The 24,809-nt window shown below is 38.7% G+C and overlaps 1 protein-coding gene across 3 annotated transcripts in view; it reads right to left on the reverse strand.

The window, feature by feature from the left end:
* The window catches only part of LOC136879194 (uncharacterized), a 180,607-nt gene that overhangs the window by 114,661 nt on the left and 41,137 nt on the right, over window positions 1-24,809 (reverse strand). For all 3 annotated transcript variants that reach the window (XM_067152972.2, XM_067152992.2, XM_067152983.2), the window contains exons 3-4: window positions 14,381-14,543; window positions 5,436-5,607 (exon numbers count right to left, since the gene is read on the reverse strand). In XM_067152972.2, coding sequence (XP_067009073.1) covers window positions 5,436-5,607; window positions 14,381-14,543 — 335 coding nt within the window. The remainder of the gene's footprint in view (window positions 1-5,435; window positions 5,608-14,380; window positions 14,544-24,809) is intronic.

Below are 24,809 nucleotides of genomic sequence, written 5' to 3' on the forward strand. Positions count from 1 at the left end.
AGACTCGCCTTCAAGGAGAAAAAGCTGAGACCCTTCCATCAGGTCATGTCATCTTACGTAATAACGGGGATGCTTCTACACATGGGGTTGCTATTCTTGTCAATAAAAATATCAAAGAATTCATACACAAGATGATTTGTGTCTCTTTCAGAGTGATATATATCGTCCTCAAATTGAATAGTAAATTCTCCATACAAGTCATACATGTCTATGCTCCAACCAGTACTTCTGACGAAGAGGCAGTGGAACAGCTGTATGAAGATATCACCAAAGCGAAAAATTCAGAAAAGACACAACTCTGTATCATCATTGGAGACTTCAATGCAAAAGTGGGTCAAAAGGAAATCGGAGACCCAGAGAACATTGGTACATATGGACTAGGCGATCAAAACGAAAGAGGAGAAAGATTGCTAGAATATCTCACAGCCGAAAATCTCTATTGCATGAATACTTTCTTTAAAAAGCCCATCCAACGAAAATGGACATGGAAGAGCCCCGATGGACAAACCAAGAATGAGATAGATTTTATCCTGACCAACAAGAAGAAATATTGTACAGATGTTACTGTTCTCAATAGATTTGATACAGGAAGCGACCATAGGCTAGTTCGAGCAACCTTTACATTTGACCTCAAACTTGAACGGTCCAAAATGACAAGGGGGTACACTTTTCCAAGAGTAGAGGACTTAGAAACACATCAATCATCATTTCAACAAGCTCTTACCAAAAAACTTAACCCAACAGAAGATTTGAAATACTTGGACGTGAACGAACTTAATGAGAAAATTACAGTCAGTATTCAAAATGCAGCAAAGGAGATCCCATTGAAGAAAACTAATAAGAAGAGCCGACTTTCACTCAATACCATGCAGCTCATTAAGGACAGGAAGACAATGGACAGGGATACAGCAGAATACAAAAATCTTAACAAGACCATTCGCAAGGAAATAAGAAAAGATCTAAGGAAATTTAATAATAACATGATCATGCAGACAGTTGAAGAAAATAAAAACATGAAGATTTTAAAGAACAGCATGTCTACAGGAAGACCAAAAATTACAAAACTTAAGAACCAAAATGGAGAAATAGTCACAGATAGGCAAAAGATTACTGAAGTTATTAGAGATTTCTACTACAAGCTGTATACATCAACCATTAATAAACCATCCAGTGATGAACAACTAGCCCAGAATTATACACATGAAGTAACACCGGAAGTAACCACTGCTGAGACTTAAAATGCTCTTAAACAACTAAGGAATAAAAATCCCCTGGGGAGGATAAAATAACGAATGAAATGCTGAAATTAGGTGGAAGAGATCTGCTAGAAGCCGTGAGAATACTCATGAACAAGTGTATTAACTCTGGAAGAATACCAGAAAATTGGAAAAATGCTGAAGTGATACTTCTCTTCAAGAAAGGTGATAAGGAAAATTTAGAGAACTATCGTCCTGTGAGTTTGTTATCACACCTTTATAAGCTCCTGACTAAAATTGTAACCAACCGCCTCACAAGAGAACTGGATTTTTATCAACCTGCCGAGCAAGCGGGATTTCGTAAAGGTTTCTCAACTGTTGAACACATCCAGACTATTCGTCTTCTTCTGGAGAAAACCACTGAGTACAACATCAAGATTCATCTGGCCTTCATTGATTATAAAAAAGCTTTTGACTCAGTGGAGATCTGGGCAATCATGAAGGCACTTCAAAATGCCATGATAAACTCAAGGTATATAAAGCTTCTGGAAAACATTTATGATCAAGCAACAATGGTAGTCAGAGTGGACGAAGACCTCATCACCAATAAAATCCCAGTTGGCAAAGGAGTTCGACAAGGTGACACAATCTCTCCAAAGCTGTTTACCCTTGCCTTGGAAGATGTATTCAAAACCCTTCATTGGGATAATAAAGGAATAAGAATCAACGGGTTATATTTGAACCACCTGCGTTTTGCCGATGACATTGTGCTCATAAGTGAAAATCTAGATGAGCTAGAAAGCATGATCCAAGAATTAAAAACTGCTTCTGCTAAGATTGGTTTGGAAATGAACATTAATAAAACGAAAATACTAAGCCCAGAGAGTCGACCACTTAAAATGGGAAACCAATATATAGAAGCTGTCGATGAGTACATCTATCTTGGACACAAGATAAAACTTGGAAAAGACAACCAACGTGCAGAAATTCCTCGCAGAATAGGTATGAGTTGGACTGCATTCCGAAAACTAAGATTCATCCTCACCAACAAGGATGTTCCAATTAACCTGAAGACCAAGGTTTATAATACGTGCGTGCTGCCAGTTACAACTTACGGTCTGGAAACGATGACTCTGACGAAGGAAAGTGCTCGCAAGCTTCAGCGAACACAACGAGCCATGGAGCGACAGATGCTAGGGATCAGCCTTAGGGATAAGATCCGTTCAGAGGACATCAGGAGAAGAACTAATGTAACAGACATCCTAGAGATAGTAGCAAGACTAAAATGGCAATGGGTAGGACACGTAGCTCGACAAGACTACAACAGGTGGACCTCTAGGATTGTTCACTGGAGACCATGGGGACACAAGAGAGGCATTGGAAGACCCCTGAAGAGATGGCTCGACGACATAAAGCTGTTGGCTGGTACACGCTGGTTCCAAGTGGCTCAAGACCGAAGACTATGGAAGCACATGGAAGAGGCCTATATCCAGCAGTGGATTGAAATAGGCTAGAAAAGAAGAAGAGAAGAAGGAGAAGACTCTCTGTCAGAGGAGCACCCGGACGCCATCGTGAAGTTAGGATCTTCTAATGAGCAGGGGTGACAAGGAGATCGGGGAGGAACACAATGCGAGTGTTAATAAAGGCAGTTATCGCCTGATATATAATGGCGTGTTCATAGTGGAATTAAACACCTGTAAAGATGGCAAGGAAGGGAGATTATAAGTGAGAGCTGCTTTGAAAAAGGATGGGCTTTAATATGCCTGGAGATTCCGAGATAGAGTCGGGACTAAAATTAATTTCACGGTATTGTAAAGGTGGAATATTGATTTAACCTCAAAAAGTATAGAGTCGGGAATCGAACTCCCAAGCCGCTAGGATGGAAGGCCATGTGTGACGTCTTCTTCTTTGAGAGATTTGTGTGGCCAATATGTTGAGATATGAAGACGAGATGTTTCTGTTGTTATGGAATATTTTATGAACGGGAGAGATATTTAGTTTTTACACAGTGAAGCAGCAGTTATTAACATACAGAAACTTTCCTTTGCTGTGTGAGCTCGGTTGGCTTTGGAGCGCCGTGAATGTAGGCACACACCCAGATCCCTGCCTGTGAATGGCCTGCCCTGCTCGCCTGTTAGACCTTTGCGAGATAGCATTCTTGACATTACAGCTGTTCGGCAGTCCAGCGAAAGTGAAAGTCACCAATTATTCCAAGAAGGCGACCATTCAGCCCGGCCTAGACTGGATCATGCATCTCGCGACCTGACTATTAAGAAGTGCTTTGCCTGTGTGTGTGTATATATTTTATTTATCTTGTGATTTTGCCTTTGTGTTTCCAGAGTTGTTTGTTCATTTATGTGCCATGTATCAGGGTGTGTTGTGTGTTTCTTGTCCTTGTGCAGTGTCAACGTTGTGTAATTATTTGCATATTAATTTAGCCTGGAGCTAATTTTCTTGTGGGTTTTCGGCTTCATGCTGATCGATTTGCGACAGATCGGGTCTGTCAATAGAAGCTGTGTAGTATATAAGCTTAGGACCCCTGGATTTCACCATATTGTGATTAACTAATTTGTGAATATTTGGATTGAAACTGGCATGACTTTCTTTTGTCGAAGCATAGCTTGTGCACGATCACAATCACAATTCCTCTCGTGGATATCGACATATTCATTTGGCGGCGTTGTTCTAATTAATGATGTGGATTCGGCCAAGATTTAATTTTGTTATAATTTGTTTATTTCATTTGATCGGCACCTGGACTGATGATTCTTGTTCACGTTAACTTGTAATTAGTTTTGATGTGCACAGCACACAGTGTTATTTGAATGACGGTTTGAGTCATGTTTATATCGTATGTTATCATTTAATTTCAGATAGTATGAATATTTAATCATGTGTTTAAGTAAATAAATCTATTTTACCCCTTATATGCCTCTTATTGACGACAAATGCAACTGTTTCCCATTCATATATACCACTGGTATTTACCTTTTAGGACTGCTTTAGTTTTACGGCCATTTGTGACCGAACAAACTGCGGAGCCCACTGACTGAGCCTGACATATGTATATCTGGTGGATGGGAACGGTTCACTACTACTACCACCTGTACTTTTTTTAAGCAAACATTTTCAGAACACAAAATGTCCACTACAGCTATGCTCCGCATGGTTTTCTAAATTAACAGTTTGCAGAACACATGATGCAATACGACCAAGGCAAACAGCCCTTGTAAAATGAACTACTGTACTTAGAGAAGCTCATGAATTACGAGTGAAAACAAATTCATAAAAACTTCAAAGATGCTTTATGCACTTACTAACAGTATCCAACACTGGAACAGAATACATTATTAAGAATTTACAAAAATAACAAATTACTCTGGATAATGGATGACACAGCAAGGAGGTTAGGGCCTATAAAGGTACTCCACTGATCTCAGAGTCACATTGTTGCTGCTTGTCTTTCCCAAATGAGACATGGAATACACAGACGAACTATACTCTAACCAACACATGGATGTAAATAAAACCACAGCCACAATGAACTATTAAACCCATAAAAAAATTATAGGCTGTTTTACTCATTTATGCTACGGCAAACTGCAAACTACACTATACTAGAGAGATAAAGACTAGATATAACAATATGAAAAACAAAAATTACTGAAGAAAATGCAAAAGATCATGAACCGTACTGAATACCATACAAGCTGAGTGAGGTCGCTTAACCATGTGGTGAATATACAAACGATATGGGCTTTTGGGCTTATGCCGTGTTGACAAAACAAGGTCAAACTCTTTGCGTTCTGCAGAGAACTTTGTTCCACTTCTTCAGAAGAAAATCCTGACTGTTCACGAGGAAGACTTCTACAATAACGAGAGTTTGAATTTAAGAGTACTTTACTGCTTGAGCTGTAGTGGTATGCTCATTCGGATTGTAAAGAGTTTCACAATCACTAGACAGAGCCAAAGTTGGCCAACAGGTCAATTTAGAAGCTATAATGCTCAGTGTATAAGCGTGTTACAGAGACAACTTGATTACAGTTATGAGTATGTGTGGAAAAACTTTTGATATGGTAGTGTACCATGGGTTTTTAAATAATACAAGAGCATAAGACTGTATGTACAGACATACACCTACTAAAACTATTCAGTATCTAATATATATGTATACAGCTCTCTCAGATGAATGTAAAATTAAACTGTTGACAGGAAAATAACAATTAACAAAGCATTTACCTCCAGATTCTGGAATATAAGTAGGTGCACTGAGATGAAGTGACTTCTGTGATAATTCTAGCTGATTCTTGTAGTAACGGCAAGCTGGATTAGGGCAGTTCTGAACTACTTCAACAATAAACTCCTTCTCCATGCCAAAGCATTCTCTTCCAATAGTGTATGATTCCATCACCTGGAAAAGTAATTAGATATATTATGTAATAGGAAGTGATCAAACAAGAGTATAAATTATGTATATTAAGTTATTAATTCTTATATATCTGAATGATTATAAATAACATTTACTTATTGTCATTTTAAGTTGGGATAAACCTTAATGTCCCAGGAAATAACTGTACGTCTTAAAATTATGAAATGATGGGGAAAGTTAGTATTTCATACGTAGACTGACAAGCTTTCTATTGTAAAAGCAAGGACTCTAGTCGCTCTATGGGATATTAGGAAAAAATAAAAGTACTCTTCTGTCATTTAATATTGGTATATACAATATGCTGGATTTTACCACTTTATGTTCCCTTCTCCCAACTATTACTTGTGCATGACTAGACAGTGATATCAAATACAATTTTCTATCTGTAACTATTTTCTTTGATGAATAAGCTATCACACTGTTCTTATATACATATTTGACAGCACTTATTCTCACAACTCACAGATCCTAAACATTTATCTGTACAGAAAGGAGAGCTGCATCTTTGTAAAGACACGTGAATAGAATAGACATAAAAGAAAGATATGGTCTAACATTTCCAGTTACTGGTATTGCCAGCAGAGGGTGGATGGTCGATTTTTTTTGCTAGTTGCTTTACGTCGCGCCGACACAGATAGGTCTTATGGCGACGATGGGACAGGGAAGGGCTGGGAGTGGGAAGGAAGCGGCCGCGGCCTTAATTAAGGTACAGCCCCAGCTTGACAAGTAGATGCTGTTGTGAGATAAAGGGAGAGGTGGTAGTAGTGATTATTGTTTTAAAAGAAAGTACAACAGGGCAACCATCCTCTTTAAAGGGACAGGGAGATAGGAGCGACAAGAGAATGATAATACCAATATAAATGGTCCGTTATTGGGAATCAACATCTATATCAAGAGAATGATAAACGGAATGGTTATTCAATGTTAAGGCCAGGTGATTCCATAGACTAAGGAAGTTTCATTGTTTTGATGAGAGAAAATTGTTAACCACACTTTTCACATTAATACTGCTGGTTTTATTTCTCTCAATGCTGAGCAGCCTAAGGGTAAGAGAGTGAGAAGATGGGAGGGGCATGTTTAAAGGAGAACACAACACAAAAACACATATTTTGTTATTCATTGCTAAAGATGTATTATGGGAATGTAATAACAATGCCGTTAATCCGATGCTTCTATGTCCAACCATTCTCAAGTTATGTGTGGAAGTAGTAACTGGTTGTGATGTCACTGCGCTGTAGAGTCTACCTAGCAGCATTGACGTTGGGAGTAAATTCGCACAGTCTTTTCCCGCACTCCATCTGCTACTGCTGTGTTCTTCTGTTGCCAGTGTTAGTGGGCTTATTTTTATTTATAATGGATGTAAATATCATTCGTCCGTATCAGTATGAGCCAGAACAAACGACGTTTACTGATGTCCATTCAGATAGCGATCTTGATATGGATATGCTAAACACTACAGGCCGTGCCGGCACGCAAATTTGGTGTAAATGTAATGACTGTACCGTCACGGATACGGATGAAGAAAGTGTATGCTGTTGTGAATTAGACAATGTAAAAGCAGTGAAATCTGAGAAATTTATGTGTATAACAAGAAATCCCTCGTTTACAAGGCTTATTTTAGACCATGAAGTATTGACAATGACAAGTCATAACATGAGCTTAAAAACAAAGAACATGGCAAGGAAACGTTTACTGACAGCTTTAAATCCATCAAATCGAACTTGGCGTTTTCTTTGTTACAAACAGTTCACTTCATGGGTAAATTCATGGACTGCGATTGATAAAAAGAACAGAGTTGTCATAGCATCATGTGTTGTCAACACCATAAGGAACGCATTTCCGGAACCCGATGGCACCTATGTGGGCTTCAAGCTGTAAATAAAAAAATGAAATTAAAACAGTAGAATTATGTAAGAGTTTCCTAAGCTTGTTTGTATGATAAATATAGATAATGTATTATTTTGACATGAAGTACGGTACCTCATTTATTGCTGCGAGTGAAATCGTGAGAAGTGCTTCTTGATCAGGTCGTCAATGGAAGGTCGAGGTATTGGAGCGATGTTTTTAGGCAGTGACAGATCCATTGCTTGATCTTCAGGTGAGGCTCTACTATAGTTAGTTTGCAAGAGATTTATTTTGTTCATTATTGCCTTCTTCCATCCATCGCTTGATGCTTCATATTTCTGTTTTATCACTCAGGCTCCTGTTGATTCTGAGTACTGAGTTTTGATACCAGCTTTCAATTTATTGATGTTCCAATTATAGTCCAATGCAGCAATCACTGACCTGAGCTTTAAGTCACTGTACGAGAAATGAACTCTTTTAGGAGCGTATTTCAAACGAAGGTTGTGATAACTTTCTAGGCTTCCGGTATGAACGTAGTGTTTTATATGTTCCATATCTTTTAAAAAAGATTTGTCTAAAACTTTCTTCAAGGCTTCATATGAACTTGAATTTCCTTTAATCCACATTTTCTTTCTCTCTTCCTCCTCCGTTAATGTATCGTGCTCACAGGATTTCCATTCACCGTTTTCTAACCACTTATGCTCATTTTTTACGTGGTGCAAAATTGACGTAAATTTATCAATTAACACAGAACTGTTTCCATTACATGTTTGTGCTGCCCACCATAAATGATTATTTATACTGGCCTTCCACGCTTGGAACTTCTGGATGATTTTTACCGAGAGCTTTCATCTTTTTCATTAGATTTTTTGATATATGCCAAACATCAAATTCATGTTCAATATCAGGATACTGCGTTCTCAGTAAATACCTTACTTCTTTGTGTCTATCGGAAAGGAAGAGTTTTTTTTTTTTGCTAGGGGCTTTACGTCGCACCGACACAGATAGGTCTTATGGCGACGATGGGATAGGAAAGGCCTAGGAGTTGGAAGGAAGCGGCCGTGGCCTTAATTAAGGTACAGCCCCAGCATTTGCCTGGTGTGAAAATGGGAAACCACGGAAAACCATCTTCAGGGCTGCCGATAGTGGGATTCGAACCTACTATCTCCCGGATGCAAGCAAGGAAGAGTTTTATATTATAATTTAGTTTTATATTACAATTTTCTTCCTGTACAATCTTCCTCATCACGATATCACACGCAGCCCTTTCAAGATCACCTTTCACCATCACTCTCTGAACAAGTTCCAAATGAGCTATGCGGCCTGTATTTATATCCATTAGTGAATACACTAAATATTTGGCTGAAAAGCCGGGAGAAACATACTGGCCATCTCCGGCTAACCAAATGGGTTTGGCACTGCTTTTCGAACAATCAATAACATTAGTCCTTTCTTGATCCTAAACACCCTCCACTATCGGACCAGTTACTCTATGAATAATTCTATCATATACAGTTCGTGACATCATATGTAAGTTAATGGACTTGCAGAATGACCGAAATGGTTCAAACAGAATGCCTGACAACAATAATGCTGATGATATTAGGACATTTGCTTCCGGTTTCTTTCCTTCCATAGGTTGAGAATACCAATGGACTTTATTACCACAATCGCAAAGTGATTTTACGCACAACATAGTCCCTTTAATGTAATGAGAAATGTTTTTCACTTTACTTTTACAAATGTAACAAATTTCAAAGAGTGTGAGCAAACTTGTCCCCGCTACAAAGAAATATGAACCTGTAATATGTACATCGTCCTGAGTGTGTTCGTTAACAGTATCACTAATATAACTTTCACTTTCATCTGGTTCATAGAAACTGTCATTCAACTGTTCTCCCATTACGTCACTGTTCAAGGCTGTGCCGGAAGTTGCAACGTCGAAGTATTTTCTAGCTATTACACTTCCTAACTCATACTGTATTTCTACACTACATTCGTATCTGTCTGGTGAAATATTTTCTCTCATATCATTCTGAACGTCGTGTACATCATTATCGTTATCACTTCCGTTTAATACTGTGTCAACAAACTCCCTTCGTCTTTTAGCCTCATACCTTTCCGTCCTGCTCTTTTTAGTTTCTGACGAGTACTCCCACAGTGTATTTTGTAAAGCGGCTTCAGTATGAATTAGCATTCCTGCCTGAGAAGTATCTCCATCTGCCGACGCCAGACATCTTATTGAAGGAACAGACCCTGGTTTCAATTTCGGACCTTGCAGCCTTTCCATAGGCATCACCTTCATTTTCATAAGTTGCGTTTCATCACAGTCTGTATTTTTGAAATGGACTGAGCATACAGTAGCTCCCTTACCAGGAAAAAAGTGTTTCTTCTTGCAAAATTGTACCCAACTGCTAAACCTTCGAGGTGACTTACTTCGATTTGGAAACCTACGGAAATGTATTTCTTTCTCTCTACACTTTCGGTTTCTACTCGTTGTGTTGTTACAGCCGTACACACTACAGGAAGGCATTTCAACAAACAGTCACCGCACTATTATAATAAACAACACTTCAAGTAAACGGAAGAGCGGCTGAGCGCATACTGCAATAATCAACTGGATGGCTCGCTCAGCGCTTACAGCTCAGTGACGTCACAACTACTCGTGTTTCCTTAGTTCACCGGCCTACGGAGCGGCACACAGCAAAAGCAAATATATAGTTGAACACTGTCCGATGCACTCTTTGATTCTGATGCAACTTGATTTTTGTGTTGTGTTCTCCTTTAAGTGGTGTGAAACAACTGTCAAACATAGTTTGATGGTGCTGAGTGAGAATGGGGACAGGAAGATCTAAGTTATGGACTTTGCTCATATTGCAGTGGCCACACATTCATCTGGCTAGAATGCTGGCCAATGCAGAAAACTGGGCAGAGTCTGCATTGAAGGTGATAGCAATGTTGGATGAAGTGCAGTCATGATGACCTTTTATAGGTAAGACTTGTTGACAAAGCTACTGGTGAAAGTGGTGGTGGGTATTGTACCAGGAAAGCCTAGGTCCTGGTCCATATTAATTGAAAGAAACATTACTTCAGCATAAAAGATCCGACCAACGTACGAACATCTATGTAAAGAATGTTCCAGTATGTGCCAGACCCTACGAGTGCACTAGGCGGAGTCAAGTGACGTCACCTGTCGCTTGAAGCTCACCTCCCCTAGAGATATTTCTCGAAAGAATTTTTCTTTTACCAGCTTTTTAACACCTTAACCAATTTCAACGGGACAAACGCTGAATTATAGCGGACGTCATAAAAGTTAATCCCTGTGAATTTCGAATTAATTCATCCCATGGTTGTTGAGTTATAATAATTTAAAGTTTCAACGAAATTACGTAATCACGGTCACATGGCCGAGAGAGATGCTACCCCTCCCAGCGCTGGTATCTATATATGCCAAGGCCAGCCAGCCAGCAAGCCAGTACAAGGACAAGTAGACAGCTGTGTGAGTGAGACAGAGGAGAGACCGGCCCGCGTACAGTATGTTCGCGCAGTCACGGTGAAAGTACTTTCCGTCGTATTTCCGGAACGCGAAATTATATCGCCGACAGAATTATAAAAGACGTCGCACTATATTTAGTATATCGCGTCGCGACTACAGTCTAATCCTAAAGACATTTAAGAATGTAATACGAGTGAACTTATTGAAGTGCAAACATTAACTATTTTACGTTCACAGAATATGTCATTACGTGTAGACTTATGATTTTGAACTTCTGCAGAAACTAATGTGTAGAATCACCAGAACTCGTTTCTTTCCGAGTATTGAACTGTATTCCTTTATTCATGCCACGTCAGTATACGACTTACAGTAATTTGAGTGAAAATTAAGAACTTTTCTGAGGTAATATAACATTATAATAACAGGATAAGCAGAAAATAATTCTTAGTGACTTAATGACTGTGTTCAAAGACTGTGATTATCGACTTGCCTTTTCAAGTGTGAACTGTGCATTTATGAACGTTTCAATAACGACTGTAAATAGTAATTCATACAGGAAGGACTGTGATTCTTTCAATTACGCCATAAATAGTGTTCAACAGTCAATGACAGTGTCAGTGTTAACTACTCGCACTAAGTGAATTTTTCGTGTGCGAAAAATCACCCTAACGAGCTGCAATTCTACATGATCCAGTTCCAGCCGTCATCACATCATCGGGAACGTCAACATGGTGTGTCAAGGGAACATCGCCGATCCTGATTCTCCACGGAACATTCCAGATGTCCATCCTTCGACATTTTGTAGCAACATTTCTTGCCATAAGTGAGTAGTAACAAACTGACTAAAATTTTTTTTTTCTTCATTAATTTGTGAACAGTGGAAACTTCAGTGCCGCGTGTGAACAAATATTTCAGAGTTCTCATAATTTCTCAGAAGTGATTAATTTAATTTCAAATTTCAGTTTCATACCTCGTAGAAAGACTTTAGGCTTTTCAAGTGTGCTATATATCAAGGGTGACGAACTGAGAACTGAAAACTATTAACCAAAATTTAATTTCTCATATCAACTTACAATTATAAGTGTGCTTAGGTTTAGAAAGACTTTAGGTGGAAATTCAATACCTCATATTCTTACATATGAAAGACTTTGAAATCAGTAGTATTTATGCCATTTTCATGAACAGAATTCAGGAAGATTACTTTCAAACTTTTAATTTCAATGCCAGATTTGAATCAAAAATCATATCGCAGGGTGAAGAATTAATAAATTGTTTTGAAAAAGATTTTTTAACCATCTATTATTTGCTCTGCGAGTCTATCCTACTCTGTATCAGCTCCAAAACCAAGTTCCACTCCCTGAGGTCCTACTCATGCCCTTTGCCCACAACTTTTCCTGGTACAGTATATATGGACGGCAAGTCTTACAGTCCTTGAGATCACAGAGGAAAGAGCCAAACGTACGTGAGGTCTGGTGTGGCTCATACGAATGAGAATCTTTCTAGGTCTGGTGGAGTGACTGAATGAAATTATGGGGTGTTTTGAAAGATCAAGGGTGAGCGGGGGGTGGGGCGGAGGTGTGTGGGGGGAGAGCTGCGAGAAGAATGAATTCTTGTTTGGAGGCCAGAATGGTACAAAATTACGAAGGTACTGGGTTTGGTTGCTTGGGATGTCTGGAGACAGCTCGGTTCACGAAATCTGGCAGTCAACCAACTGGTTGGGGTAACCCCTAGCAGTAAAGGCCTTCCTCAGATTGCCATTGTAGGAGGCACAGGCTTTAGGGATTGAAGAGATCCATTTGCCTCTGATAGCAAAGCTGAATGGTTTTGTGTGATGTTGTTGAAAACTGTTGCTATGGAGGCAGTGGCATAACTAAGAAAGGACACCCATCGTACATACTAGAGATACATTATAATTAACTGAAACTCACCAGAAGTGGCATCCATCATAATTTTCCGAAGCTTCGTTGTTTCACTGACAGAAACTTGTTAACCACACTTACAACATTAATACTGCTGGTTTTATATCTCTCAATGCAGAGTAGCCAAAAGCCAATGAACTTTTTTTTTGCTATTTGTTTTACGTCGCACCGACACATATGTCTTATGGCGACGATGGGATAGGAAAGACCTAGGAAGTGGAAGATAGCGGCCGTGGCCTTAATTAAGGTACAGCCCCGGCATTTGCCTGGTGTGAAAATGGGAAACCACGGAAAACCATCTTCAGGGCTGCCGACAGTGGGGCTCGAACCCACTATCTCCCGAATACTGGCTGCACTTAAGCGACTGCAGCTATCGAGCTCGGTGCTAATGAACGTAACCTCCTTTATGACATGGTACTGGAACTTTAAAACAAAAAGTGTATGAGATCAATCCATGTACTCTTGAGGCCCTGGAGAATGAAATCGGAGGACATATGTGAAATTTCGAAGGTGTTATGAGATATGAGTGTTTCAGAATTTTTTTTACACCAATGCAACGCCTGCTCGAGAACAACGGACATAATTTTCAACAGCTGCTTTAATGAAAGGTTGTGACCACGAAATCACATTACTTTTCAACTTCATGTAACTCTTATAGAATAATTCAGAACAGCTGTAATGAAACTAAATGCTTGTCTGGGCTGCTACAGCTTACCAGTGAATCCAACAATGGATTGTGGGCAATCTGTTCACCCAATATCCCCTGCATAGTGCAATAACCTTTAGTTGCCACTCCCTGGATATATTTTGCTCTTTTTAGCTTTCTTATTTGAACATTTAAAATCCTAAGCAGACTGTACCTACTTCAAATAGACAGTGGTACAATAAGGACCTTATTTTCAATGTTGACACAATTTTTCACAATAAATCGAGCGAGTGGCTGTGTGTTTGGGGCATGTAGCTGTTAGCTTGCATTTGGGAGATAGTGGGTTCGAATTCCACTGTTGGCAGTTCTGAAGATGGTTTTCCCTTTTTTCCCATTTTCACATCAGGCAAATGCTGGTGCTGTACCTTAATGAACGCCATGGCTGCTTCCTTCCCGCTTCTAGCCTTTTTCTATCCCACTGTTGTCTTAAGACCCATGTGTGTTGGTGTGACATAAAGCAAATTTAAAAAAATAAAAAATGTTCACAATAATTTAAACCTTGATCATCAGAAAGTAAGATATATTTATTCCTCTTTTCTGACAGGACATTTCCAAAATTAATAAACTACCCACTGATTAGGCAGAATAGAACTGCAGAACAGTCAGTTAACAAAATATTTATGTCAAGGTAAGTTAAAGAATTCCTCTTAGGAAAATCATTCTAGGTCCCCTTACAAAATAAAATCACCTGTTCTTCTTCTTCTCCTCCTCATCATCATCATCAAATTCTACTGAACAGAGAATGAAAGAAAAACTGTTAAGAAAAAAACTAGAAATCATTAAACTTACAGCTCTGATTGTACCTTCCAATCCCAAATGGAGTCCATGAGGACCATTCATGTGTTTCAACATAACAGCATTTGCGAAATGTTCATATGGTAATATAATTTTACCATTCTCTCTCAGGATGAGACGTCCTTGTCCATCTAAAGCTACTCGTGAAGCCATCATCCTAAAGAAAGGAAAGCAGGCTATAAAACAATGCATAAGAAAAAGATCATAAATAATTAAATAATAACTCAAAATAACTTACAATTTAACTATTAACACAAAACAGTATATAATTTAATACTGTCATTAATATATATTTATTATGAGAAAATGTGCATACCTTAATAAAAATAAAATGGTCTCAGTATTTACATAACAAACTCATGCAAAAGAACAGAAGTGTTATACCTTGAGTGAGTAGTGCCTACCCAAATCACAACATTACAATAAAATGAATGAAGATCCTGTAAAATATCTGAATGTAAATTTGCCTGTGACAAAAAACTCTAATCCTTATCACTACAAGGGCTATTTTTAACAATGGACCATTTTGTAATAAAATAAAACTACTGAATATTTCAGGGCAATTTAAATTTCATCTGATTCTACACACATTCTGCTACTTTTCCATATAGTCTCCATATTTGTTCAAATATTTGTTGTATTATAAGTTTTTGTACAGCCTCATCATAAATGTCTACCGCCTGCGATGAGAGCCATGTCTGAACTGTTGTTTCTTCACTTTCTCATTGGTGTAGAAATGCATTTTATGGCCCATGGTATGAAGTCCACTAGCAGAACACCAAGTTTGTCCCAAAACACGGTCGCCATAACTTTGCAAGTTGAGAAGGTCTGCTTGAAATTCACTGTTGTCGGAGATGATGTGTGTCGCCATTCCAGTGACAGCTGCTTGGATTCAGTGGTCACAAGGAATACCCATGTCCTGTCCCCTGTGACGATGTGGTCCAATAATGCATCACCTTCCTCCTAGTACTGAGTCAAAAATGTCAAAGCACTGGCACTCTAACCCTTTGATTGCACAGCTTCCTGTGGTACAACTTTTATGATACAATTTTGCAGAGAACTGACCTTGAAAATAATGAAAAGTCAAGTGACAGAGAGGATTTTGTGAACTGTCTGTTTTCATGAAGGGTAGTGTCAACCTCAGGCACATTGTCACTGATCAGAGATGGGCGACCAGAGCACGAGTCGTCATGAACATTCTCCCGACTTTCCTTAAATAACCTTACCCACTTACAGGCTTCTTCATCACTCACGGTATTTCGGCTGTACACTTAACAGATCTGGTGATAAATCCCTGCTAGTGGCACATTCCTTGCTATCAAGAAAGAGATAACTGACCATATCTTATACAGGGTGGGCTGCTTGATAGTCTTAATAAGTTCTACTGTACGCTACCAAATACAGTAGAGACAATATGCGACACTCTGCGAGATATCGAGGGACAGATATTAGCGCTCTCTCTAGAGAATTGACCTGAGAACTACTGATTCTGTCATAAGAGCACGTGTATTTGTGTGTGAAGTTTTTGGTGTTATTTATGCATTTTCAGTGAGTTGACATAATTAAATAGTAGCATGTGTCATTCCTTGATATCTCCTCTCAACATGAGGGGAAAAGTATGTGCTGGGTTTGGTTGTAGTAGCTATGAAGTAGAGAAGAATGTGCGGTCTTTCTTCCGTTTCCGTCGTGACAAGAAAATGTACAGTACGCGAACCTTTTCTTGAGCCCTGAACTCCATAGTGCATAATGAGAACTAGGGCTCAAGAAAAAGTTTGCGTACTATAAGTAATATTGTGTTTGCATATATATTCTTCCAGTGACAAAGAGATTTTTATAGTACTTCATAATCATCTGACCTGCTCGACCCATATTTTAACTGGCTTAAAATATAATACGCATATTTTATTGTATAGTGCAGCAGTTAACCTTCAATACCGATGTGTTGTTGTAGGTGTGATCTATGGGTTTGATTTAATTTAGGAAAATACGTATGCATATGAGTGTGGCTGGTTGTGATCCAAGTTACCCCATTTGGAATGCCGTAATGCGTTGTTAAGCACTGAAGAAAATATGGGTGATTTAAGAAATGTACATATTTTGTTGAAACAATATGATGCAAATTTGCTTTACCCTAATGTAATGGCATTATGGCAAGTATTGCTTATAGGGAAAGTTTGAATGTTTTTGAGGCTATATTTATAGATTTTCTTTCTGTTAGTAGGCTTCAAGTTAAAAGAAAAATTGTCCAGCTCTTAAATGTAAATTCATTGAATCATGTGTGTAAGGAATGTGCCGATATTTTTGTTGACAAGTGTTTTAATATGATGATACAATGCTTTTAAATGAGAAAAAATAAAAATCTAGCCGTGAACGTTCAGGCAGGAATTCTAAAGCTAAAAAAAGTAATGCATAAATGAAAGATCAAGCCCTTTCACAGCAGTCCATTTCACATCTTGATTATATGTCTAATTTCAGTCTTTAAATAATACCTGTTAAATAATTCTTCATTCATTTATCCAGAATTGCTTTAGCAACTTTGAAGTTAATATCTTAGTAACACTTTCTTTCTAGACGTAATTTATTTATCCATTTCCGTATATACATTTCCATTGATATTTGAATTTAGTGCGAATTTTCAGGTCAAGCCACTAGGAGTGCCACTTGCGACTTGTCTCCCATTTTAACAAGGCTAAATCCGGAAGTGTTGCATATTGTCTCTACTGCATTTGACGCTACAAAGCAACAGCATAGTACCAACATGGGAATAAGCATGTGCTTGTGCGCAAGGGATACCAGGAGTCAGTACACATGAATGAAAGAATGAACGTATGGGATTTTGAAAATTGGTCAACTGGTCCTTAATTAAAAAAATAGTCTCCATACCAGCCAAATTAACCTAAACATACCAACCAACCTTAAAAAAAAAAAAAGTTGGGAGCCTGTGGAAACAGTACTTTTCCTGCCATGCGATCCCATAATATCACATGTCAAACAGTAAAAAATCTAAAATATGAACCTTTCCTCAATTCAGTAATACATGTAAACTGTTCTGAAAACTGTTTCATAAAGAGAATAAGTTCATCCACCACAATAATAAAATGAGCCTTGAATGAACATATCATGCCGTATCATATTGATAACCAACACCGTCATTCAAAGAGGTCAAGTCCATCAAAAATGTCCACACTACCATCCCGTTGGGATCCTTTTCTCCTTTTGTATTTGTCCTATGCTTTTAGTCATTTACCACCTTATTTACATCTTTATCTCAAGTCTCTTCCCCTTTCCTATAATTGCGCATCAAGACTGGAGATCTGTCATGATGGGCCCCCTGATGAAGCTAGGAAGCAGAAACAACCTCATTGTGGGTGAGAAGAACACTGATCAACCACCTCATCACCTACAGTAAAGTGACTATAGCAGCCAAATTGACTTTATCCTTGTTCGACGCTGTGATCTCAGACTAATATTAGATGTGAAGGTCATACCATCTGACTGTGTAGCCCTGCAACTTAAGTTGCTCATGGCAGACTTAAGGATCTATGAACATCGTAAAAGTGGAGAGATAAATGCCCCCAAAAAGATCAATTGGTGAAGCTTAAAGACCAAAAGGAGACCCTAGCAGGCAGTGTAATTTTTCCTCCCATCGACCTGAATGCGAATGACAACACGTGGACCACATTCTGCAAATCTGTCACTGGCCACCACAGCAACCTTGGGTACAACAGAAACCTAGTTCCCACCGTATTAACAAACAAACATGGTTATGGACGGCCCAAGTCCAAGAAAAGGTGCATGAAAAGAAGAAGGCATAAAGAAACTGGGTTTCACAAAAACTCCAGAGAATAGGGAAAGATATGTCATAGCCAAACGTGAGGCTAAGAAAGCTGTCGGTGAAGCTAGGCGCAGTCACTATAATGACCTGTATGCACACTGGATTCAAAGGAAGGAGAGAAAACTATCTTCTGGCTGGCCAAAGCTAGAACAATGTCTGCACAGGATATTGAACACTATGTGTGGATAAAAGGCAAAAATGCTCAGCGATTACAAGACAAACAGGACATCCTCAAACGTTGACAACAACACATTGAAAAGATTCCTAACACTGATTTCCCACATCCTCCTATTCCAGAAAGTAATCCAACAGTAGGTCCTATCTCACGCACCACACCAGAGGAAGTCACCAATGCCATCAGGAGTTTGAAGAACCGTGTAAGCACTCGTGGATAGAGTATACACAAAAGAAAAACACGGACCCTAAAGTTTCAGCTGCAGCCATCCTCAGTGGAGGATAGAATAAGAATACTTGTGGTCATTGAGGACAAGTACATGCTGTTATGGGGTAAGAGGAAGGAAGACTGGTGAGAGAAGGGAATAAAAAAAAAAAAAAAAAAAAAAAAAAAGGGATTATCTAACATTTATGCCAGGTGCTTCCCTGGATATGAGTACCAGTTTATGTCCAGAAGTTGGCATAGGAGGGAAGCCATCCTGGTGTCCAGGTTTCATGGAAAAGCTTGAGAAAGATTTCCTTGCTACTGAGCCTCTCCAGTCCCTAGTCTGGTGGAGATTCATTGATGATATCTATCTCCTGTGGCACCACGAACCAAACATATGTAACTCGTTCCAGCACTGCCTCGACTCTAATTACAGTGTCCATTTCACTTGGCAATTCTCCCCCACTTCTCTCAGTTTCCTTGACACTGACCTCTGCCTCCATGTTAGCAAAATCAGTACATGTGTACTCTTCAAACCTACCAACCATCAGCAGTATCTTTGTTCTCGCCATGGACACAATTACAAGGGACCTGCAGAGGAGTGTCCCTTGGACTCTTTTATATGCAGATGATGTCACACTTGCTGATACAACCAGAAGTTGATTGCAGCCTCAAGTTGAAGATTGGAACAGCCGTCTCTCACAATACGGTCTGAGACTGAACAAAAAGAAGACCGAATACCTGGAAACCATCCTAAGCAACGGTTCAATTCAAGCTGATAGAGAGACCTCAACAAAGACTGTAAGCTTCAGGTATCCAGGATCTTGCCTACAGAATGATGGTGGGATATGTGATGAAGTGCGAAGTAGCTTAAGGCAGCAAGGATGAGATGGAGGGAAGTCACAGATGTACTCTGCGACAGAAGGATGCCACTACATCTGAAGTACGCATGGTAGTACGTCCCGTTGCTTTATACGGAGTTGAATGTCGACCAGCTGACAAAGCTACAGAGCGCCAATTACACACCATGGAAATGCGCATGCTCCATGCATCATGTCAAAAACGACGTCCACCAGCAAATGGGCATTGCACCATCACTGAGAAGGCACGGGAAAAACGTCTCCAATAGTATGGTCACGTCCTGCGTGCTGCATCTGGAACAGTTGCCAATTTCATCCACTCCTTTGAAATGAATGGGCAATGACCACGCGGACGTCCAAAGCAGCGCTGGCATGATGCAGTAAATGCTGATATGAAGACCCTGGACTTAAGACCACATGATGCCCAAGACCGTGCAAAATGGCAAGCCAAAATTAGAACAGCGGACCTTGCACCAGCGGGAAAATGCTAAGAAGACCCAAACTCATGTAACAAAATGATCGCTGTCAATTTCACCAGTGGCATGGTCTGCTATGTGGCTCCACTGTCTACATTTCATTTGGCCAAGGGCCATGTCGAGGTGTAGATTTACTTTCTTCATGTCACTGTGTAGTCCATCACTATGTTGTTGCTTAGGTTAACAGATCAGTGTGGATTTCTTTCAATCTTTGCAATCGTATTTGATTCGGCTTGCAAAACAAGCCCAACCAATGCAGTTCACTTTGGAGCATTTTCACCTGGATCGGCACCTCACCAAATCATTTTCCTATGTTTACAACAGAAACACGACATAATCTATTGATGATGATTGACCATCTGAGCATCTTTGTTTCCACAACAATTTGTTGATATTCTGACTCTTTTGTAGCCAGTCAGCACTCAGTGGCACAGAGTGCAACAGAATGGATATATCTTCGATTTCAGGAAGGGTTTCATTCAAGATGAAAGCATCCCACAGAGATTAGTGATAAAATGGGATATTATTTTGAAAAACTATATAATGGTAAAAAAGTCAGAAAATGGAACTCATGTTATTGCTGTAAGGATGATAATAGGAAAAGCACTGGGTAAAATGATGATATATCTTTATATTCTTTGATGATAAAAGGGTTTATGAAGTGTTGAAACACTCGTTATGGGAATGCCTTAAAAATAAACATGTATTAAGTGCATTTCTGAAGGTCAAGATGCTGCATGAACATTGGCATAGTTCATCACTGCAATGGATAAAATAATGCAGTAAAACAACTTAAAAACAGCTATGAATTCAATGATCTGGCTTTTGCAGTTGATGGGGTGAAAATAAAGAAGTTCAACAGAGACAATGACTGGAATACAATATTTAAGCAGTTTGGCCTTAAAATAAATCAATCTAAAATGGCAGTATTGCCAGTCAGTCAATGAAGCTTCCATACCAACATTACTCAGGACTGATCAAAATTGGAAGATGTCTACCATTTTCAATACCTTGGTAGTGTGGTAACAGGAGGTAATAGATCATCACCAGTAGATTACAGAAAGGAGCACCGTTTCACCATCTAGTAAGAAGCTCTAAAAAATTTCCATCGCTGTCTGCTATGCTTATACCGCATTGCCATTTATCACCACTACCATGCTAACAGCGAACAACTCATAGCTGACGTTTTGCTCACAGAAGCGTTAGTAGGATGCCCCTCTTGACAGCCTTCTTAGTTCCAATAGGTGAGCATTTCCCTTGTTAATACACATGTCTTAAAGATTATTGAAGTGTTTGTCATTGTGAATAAGTTTCTTATTCATCAGCTATGACTGAATAAGTACTACGCTTTAGGAACCTAAGGTATGAATATCTGTTGCGAGGGTTCAATTGCATTAACTGTTTCATCTTTTTGATTATTTTAATTATTCTGCATGTACATAGGCCTATGTACAGTATGTATCCAAGAAGAGTAATAATGTTTGAATGACGTAGGTGGTAGTTAGCTACAATGGTATATTGTTGTGTGCCATACTGCAGGAGTAAGAACAGAAAAGTAAAGGGGATTTCATTTCACAAATTTCCATGCCATTCAGAGCTCAGACAGAAATGGCTCACTGCTATTTCTAGAGATATATTTGTACCCAATTTGAGTCACATCTGGGATGTACTTTCTTTAATCTGATATTCACACCAGGCTGAAAATAAATAAATTGAAAGATAATGCTTCCCCCACTGTGTTTGAAGATCATCCTGTACCTAAAACACTTAAAATAACCCCAGAAAGGAGAAAAATTAGATGGAGTTATACATCAATAGACTAAGCGCCATTTGACAAAAATTGAGATTTGAGCACTATCTTGTAGAGGAAAGCTTGAACTACTTATAATAAATTCCCCACTGTCTTAAAGAGGGCATTAGTTGCCAGTAAACTGAAGTGACATAGCGGGAATCGGTTAAATTGTAAATTGCAACAGTAGACTGTGCAACGTTCCATTTTGCATCATTAGACCATTTAACGTTAAGAATTTCATACTTAGGTTCCGTATTGAATCAAGATTTACATCAAAGAAAGGACGATAAATGTTTTAAACTACTATTGTAATCTTAACATAAGAGTCATGATCAATGTAACTTGTCTTAGTATAATTGTCCTTGGCTGATGATGACAGAGAATCTGTCGAAACCGGTACCAAATATACAAAAATTGTGATGTTTTAACAGAAATGTAAAACTTTCACACAATATATAGTATTGAAAAGGTGGAACTTATCGTCCTTTCTTTGATGTAAATCATTAGACCAAGCGCCTCATTCCTCACATTGCGTCGTGGATGACAGCGAGGGAACCCACGTTTTCAATAGTGCTAAGTTATTGATGTGGTGATACACCGAGTGGTTTATCAATTGACGCAGGCAGAAAAACCCCATTGTTGTTTGCCGGATGGAAAACATGTCGTTCTTCAGTTCAGCAGAATTTGAAAATCTGACCTGAATCGGGAAAAGATATCCATGGTTGCAAGATAAACAAGCAAAAACTAAAAGGAATCCAGTTCTTGAAATCACAGCCATTCAGTATGTACATCAAAACTACATTTGATGGTGAATATATGGAAGTAAATCTAAATACAACAAGATTGGGATGACCACGGGAAATTAGAGTTCCCTTTAATCAGGCATCAATACCTTTGTGGCCAAATGGAAAACTTACCTCTGAAGCCAAACTAGGAGACCTTAAGTCTCTGATGCACCTAATATTTGCAGATGCCAAACAATTTTACCAGAAACTTCAAGAAGATTCTGACATCGTGGATGGCATAGATGGATTCAATGGAGATCCTGATTTCGATACTGAATGAAGTGACACTAACAATCTTATTACCTGTCCAGTGTATTGTGTGAATTTATGGGAGCAAATATTTTGAATCACATCTTCTGTTCCTATTATTTTTGACTGAGATAAGTAATTAAAATTCAATACTTTCTTTCAGAATCGCTTTATTTTTCTTGGAATAAGGTAATCATAATCACATATACCGACCATCATATTCTATACTTAGTTTAAGGGACTGCCATTCTGATGATGATGCTCATGCATGTTTAAACGGGCCTCACATATAGGTTATCGGCCTCTAATGGTATGAGAGATTGCTATTCTATTTTGTAACTAGTGTGTGTGTCTAAAGCAGAACAAAACTTACCCTTAGGCTTGAAAATATCACGCCAGTACTGTACTCTCAGAACATACTAGGCCTATCGTGCAGGAAAATCCATAAAGAAATATGCACTGCATTGTACTGACTACAAATGGCTCACTTCTTACTATTTGTATTTGACTCAGATCAGTTGAAATTCGTCAAATCAGTAAGTGGTTATAGCAAAGACTTTAGGGAACAGCTCCCCTTCTAGAGTTTCTCCATCTAAAACTTGAATAATGTGCCGGAGTTGTGGCATGGCTCGCGATGGTTCCAGCACTTAGCGCAGTAGGAGATTCAGGTTTTAATCACGACTGTGATGCCATATTTTTTGAAGTCTAACTCAGTAGATCCTCAAGAGTAATACATTAAATTGCATCAGTAGACTAAGCACCATTTTTTCAGGAAAATCTATGAACTGTGAGTATAAAAATGTTGAAATTTGGTGAGAAGGTACAATCTATTATTCTATAACACCAGGAATACCATGCTTAACAAAATTATGGTTGCTCAAATTTACACATAAACCTAAAGTTAAACACGAATATCTCGAAACCAACTTTTGGCGCTTGGTCTAATGATGCATAACGGCATCCAATTGTAAGACATAATGTGAACCACGGAAAGAAGAGAAAGTTAGACAATGAGTACAGAGTTCAAGACAATAACGCTACGGCTACGGCAGAAACAGGAAGAGGCGAACCCACATAATGTGCAATGTACCAGTTTGACTGATCATAATATCAAGTCCATTGAAGGTCAGACAAAAGATATATAAGTGCTGCAAAGTGTTTGTCATCATTAAGAATACAACTGTTGCGTGCAAAAAACATTGGAGATAGAGGTAAAACCTCAGAGTAGGAGGTTGTACCAACATGAAAACCAGCACTACACATGTTAAAAACCATACCAGAAATGAATGAACACAATCCTTCCAACATAAAATGTTCATTTATTTTAGATCAAATTGTAAAATTTAATAGTCACCCAAGAGGCCAGAAAATTCTTTAAAACAATGTGTAATTTGAGAATTTATTTAACCTAAAGGGTACAACTTTACAGGAAACAATTTGTTTAAATTACCATCAAGGGATACACTGTGCTAAGTGAAACAGGTGAATCAGATCTAGTGAAAAACAGGCTTCAAGTAGAATGGGAAAGGCTGAATGGAGTCAAAAGAATCTGTTCTCCAATTATTGATGAGATGTCTATCAAACAGTAGCTACAGTACGGTACAAATCTACATACATATTTTGGTTGTAAGGCCACTTCAGCACATACAAAAGCTCTTAGAAGGGAAAACAGATCCGATGACATACGTATTCTTGAAGATGCGACAAAAATTAGGACAGTACTTTGCGAAACATTTATTGTACTTCCTGATAAATGTCTTACTGACCAACTACTGAATTTCTGTGGCATACTTTTTTCTAGAATAAATGTTGCGGCCTTAAATTTCACGTCCTAACAATGACGTTTTATAACTGTTAGGCTCTTCAGTCTGCCAAAACTAATTTTGAGTAATAAATTTATAAACTACCTGCAAGAAAACGTGTGTTTGAGTCATCAGTCCATAGACTGGTTTGATACAGCTCTATGTTAACAGTATTATACCTGGAAAAAAAAAAAAAAAAAAACCCACCTTAATTAAAATAGAATGACATTCATTCTTAACACTAG

Source organism: Anabrus simplex, chromosome 1 (genome assembly GCF_040414725.1).
Source record: "Anabrus simplex isolate iqAnaSimp1 chromosome 1, ASM4041472v1, whole genome shotgun sequence".
NCBI classification, from domain to species: Eukaryota; Metazoa; Arthropoda; class Insecta; order Orthoptera; family Tettigoniidae; genus Anabrus; species Anabrus simplex.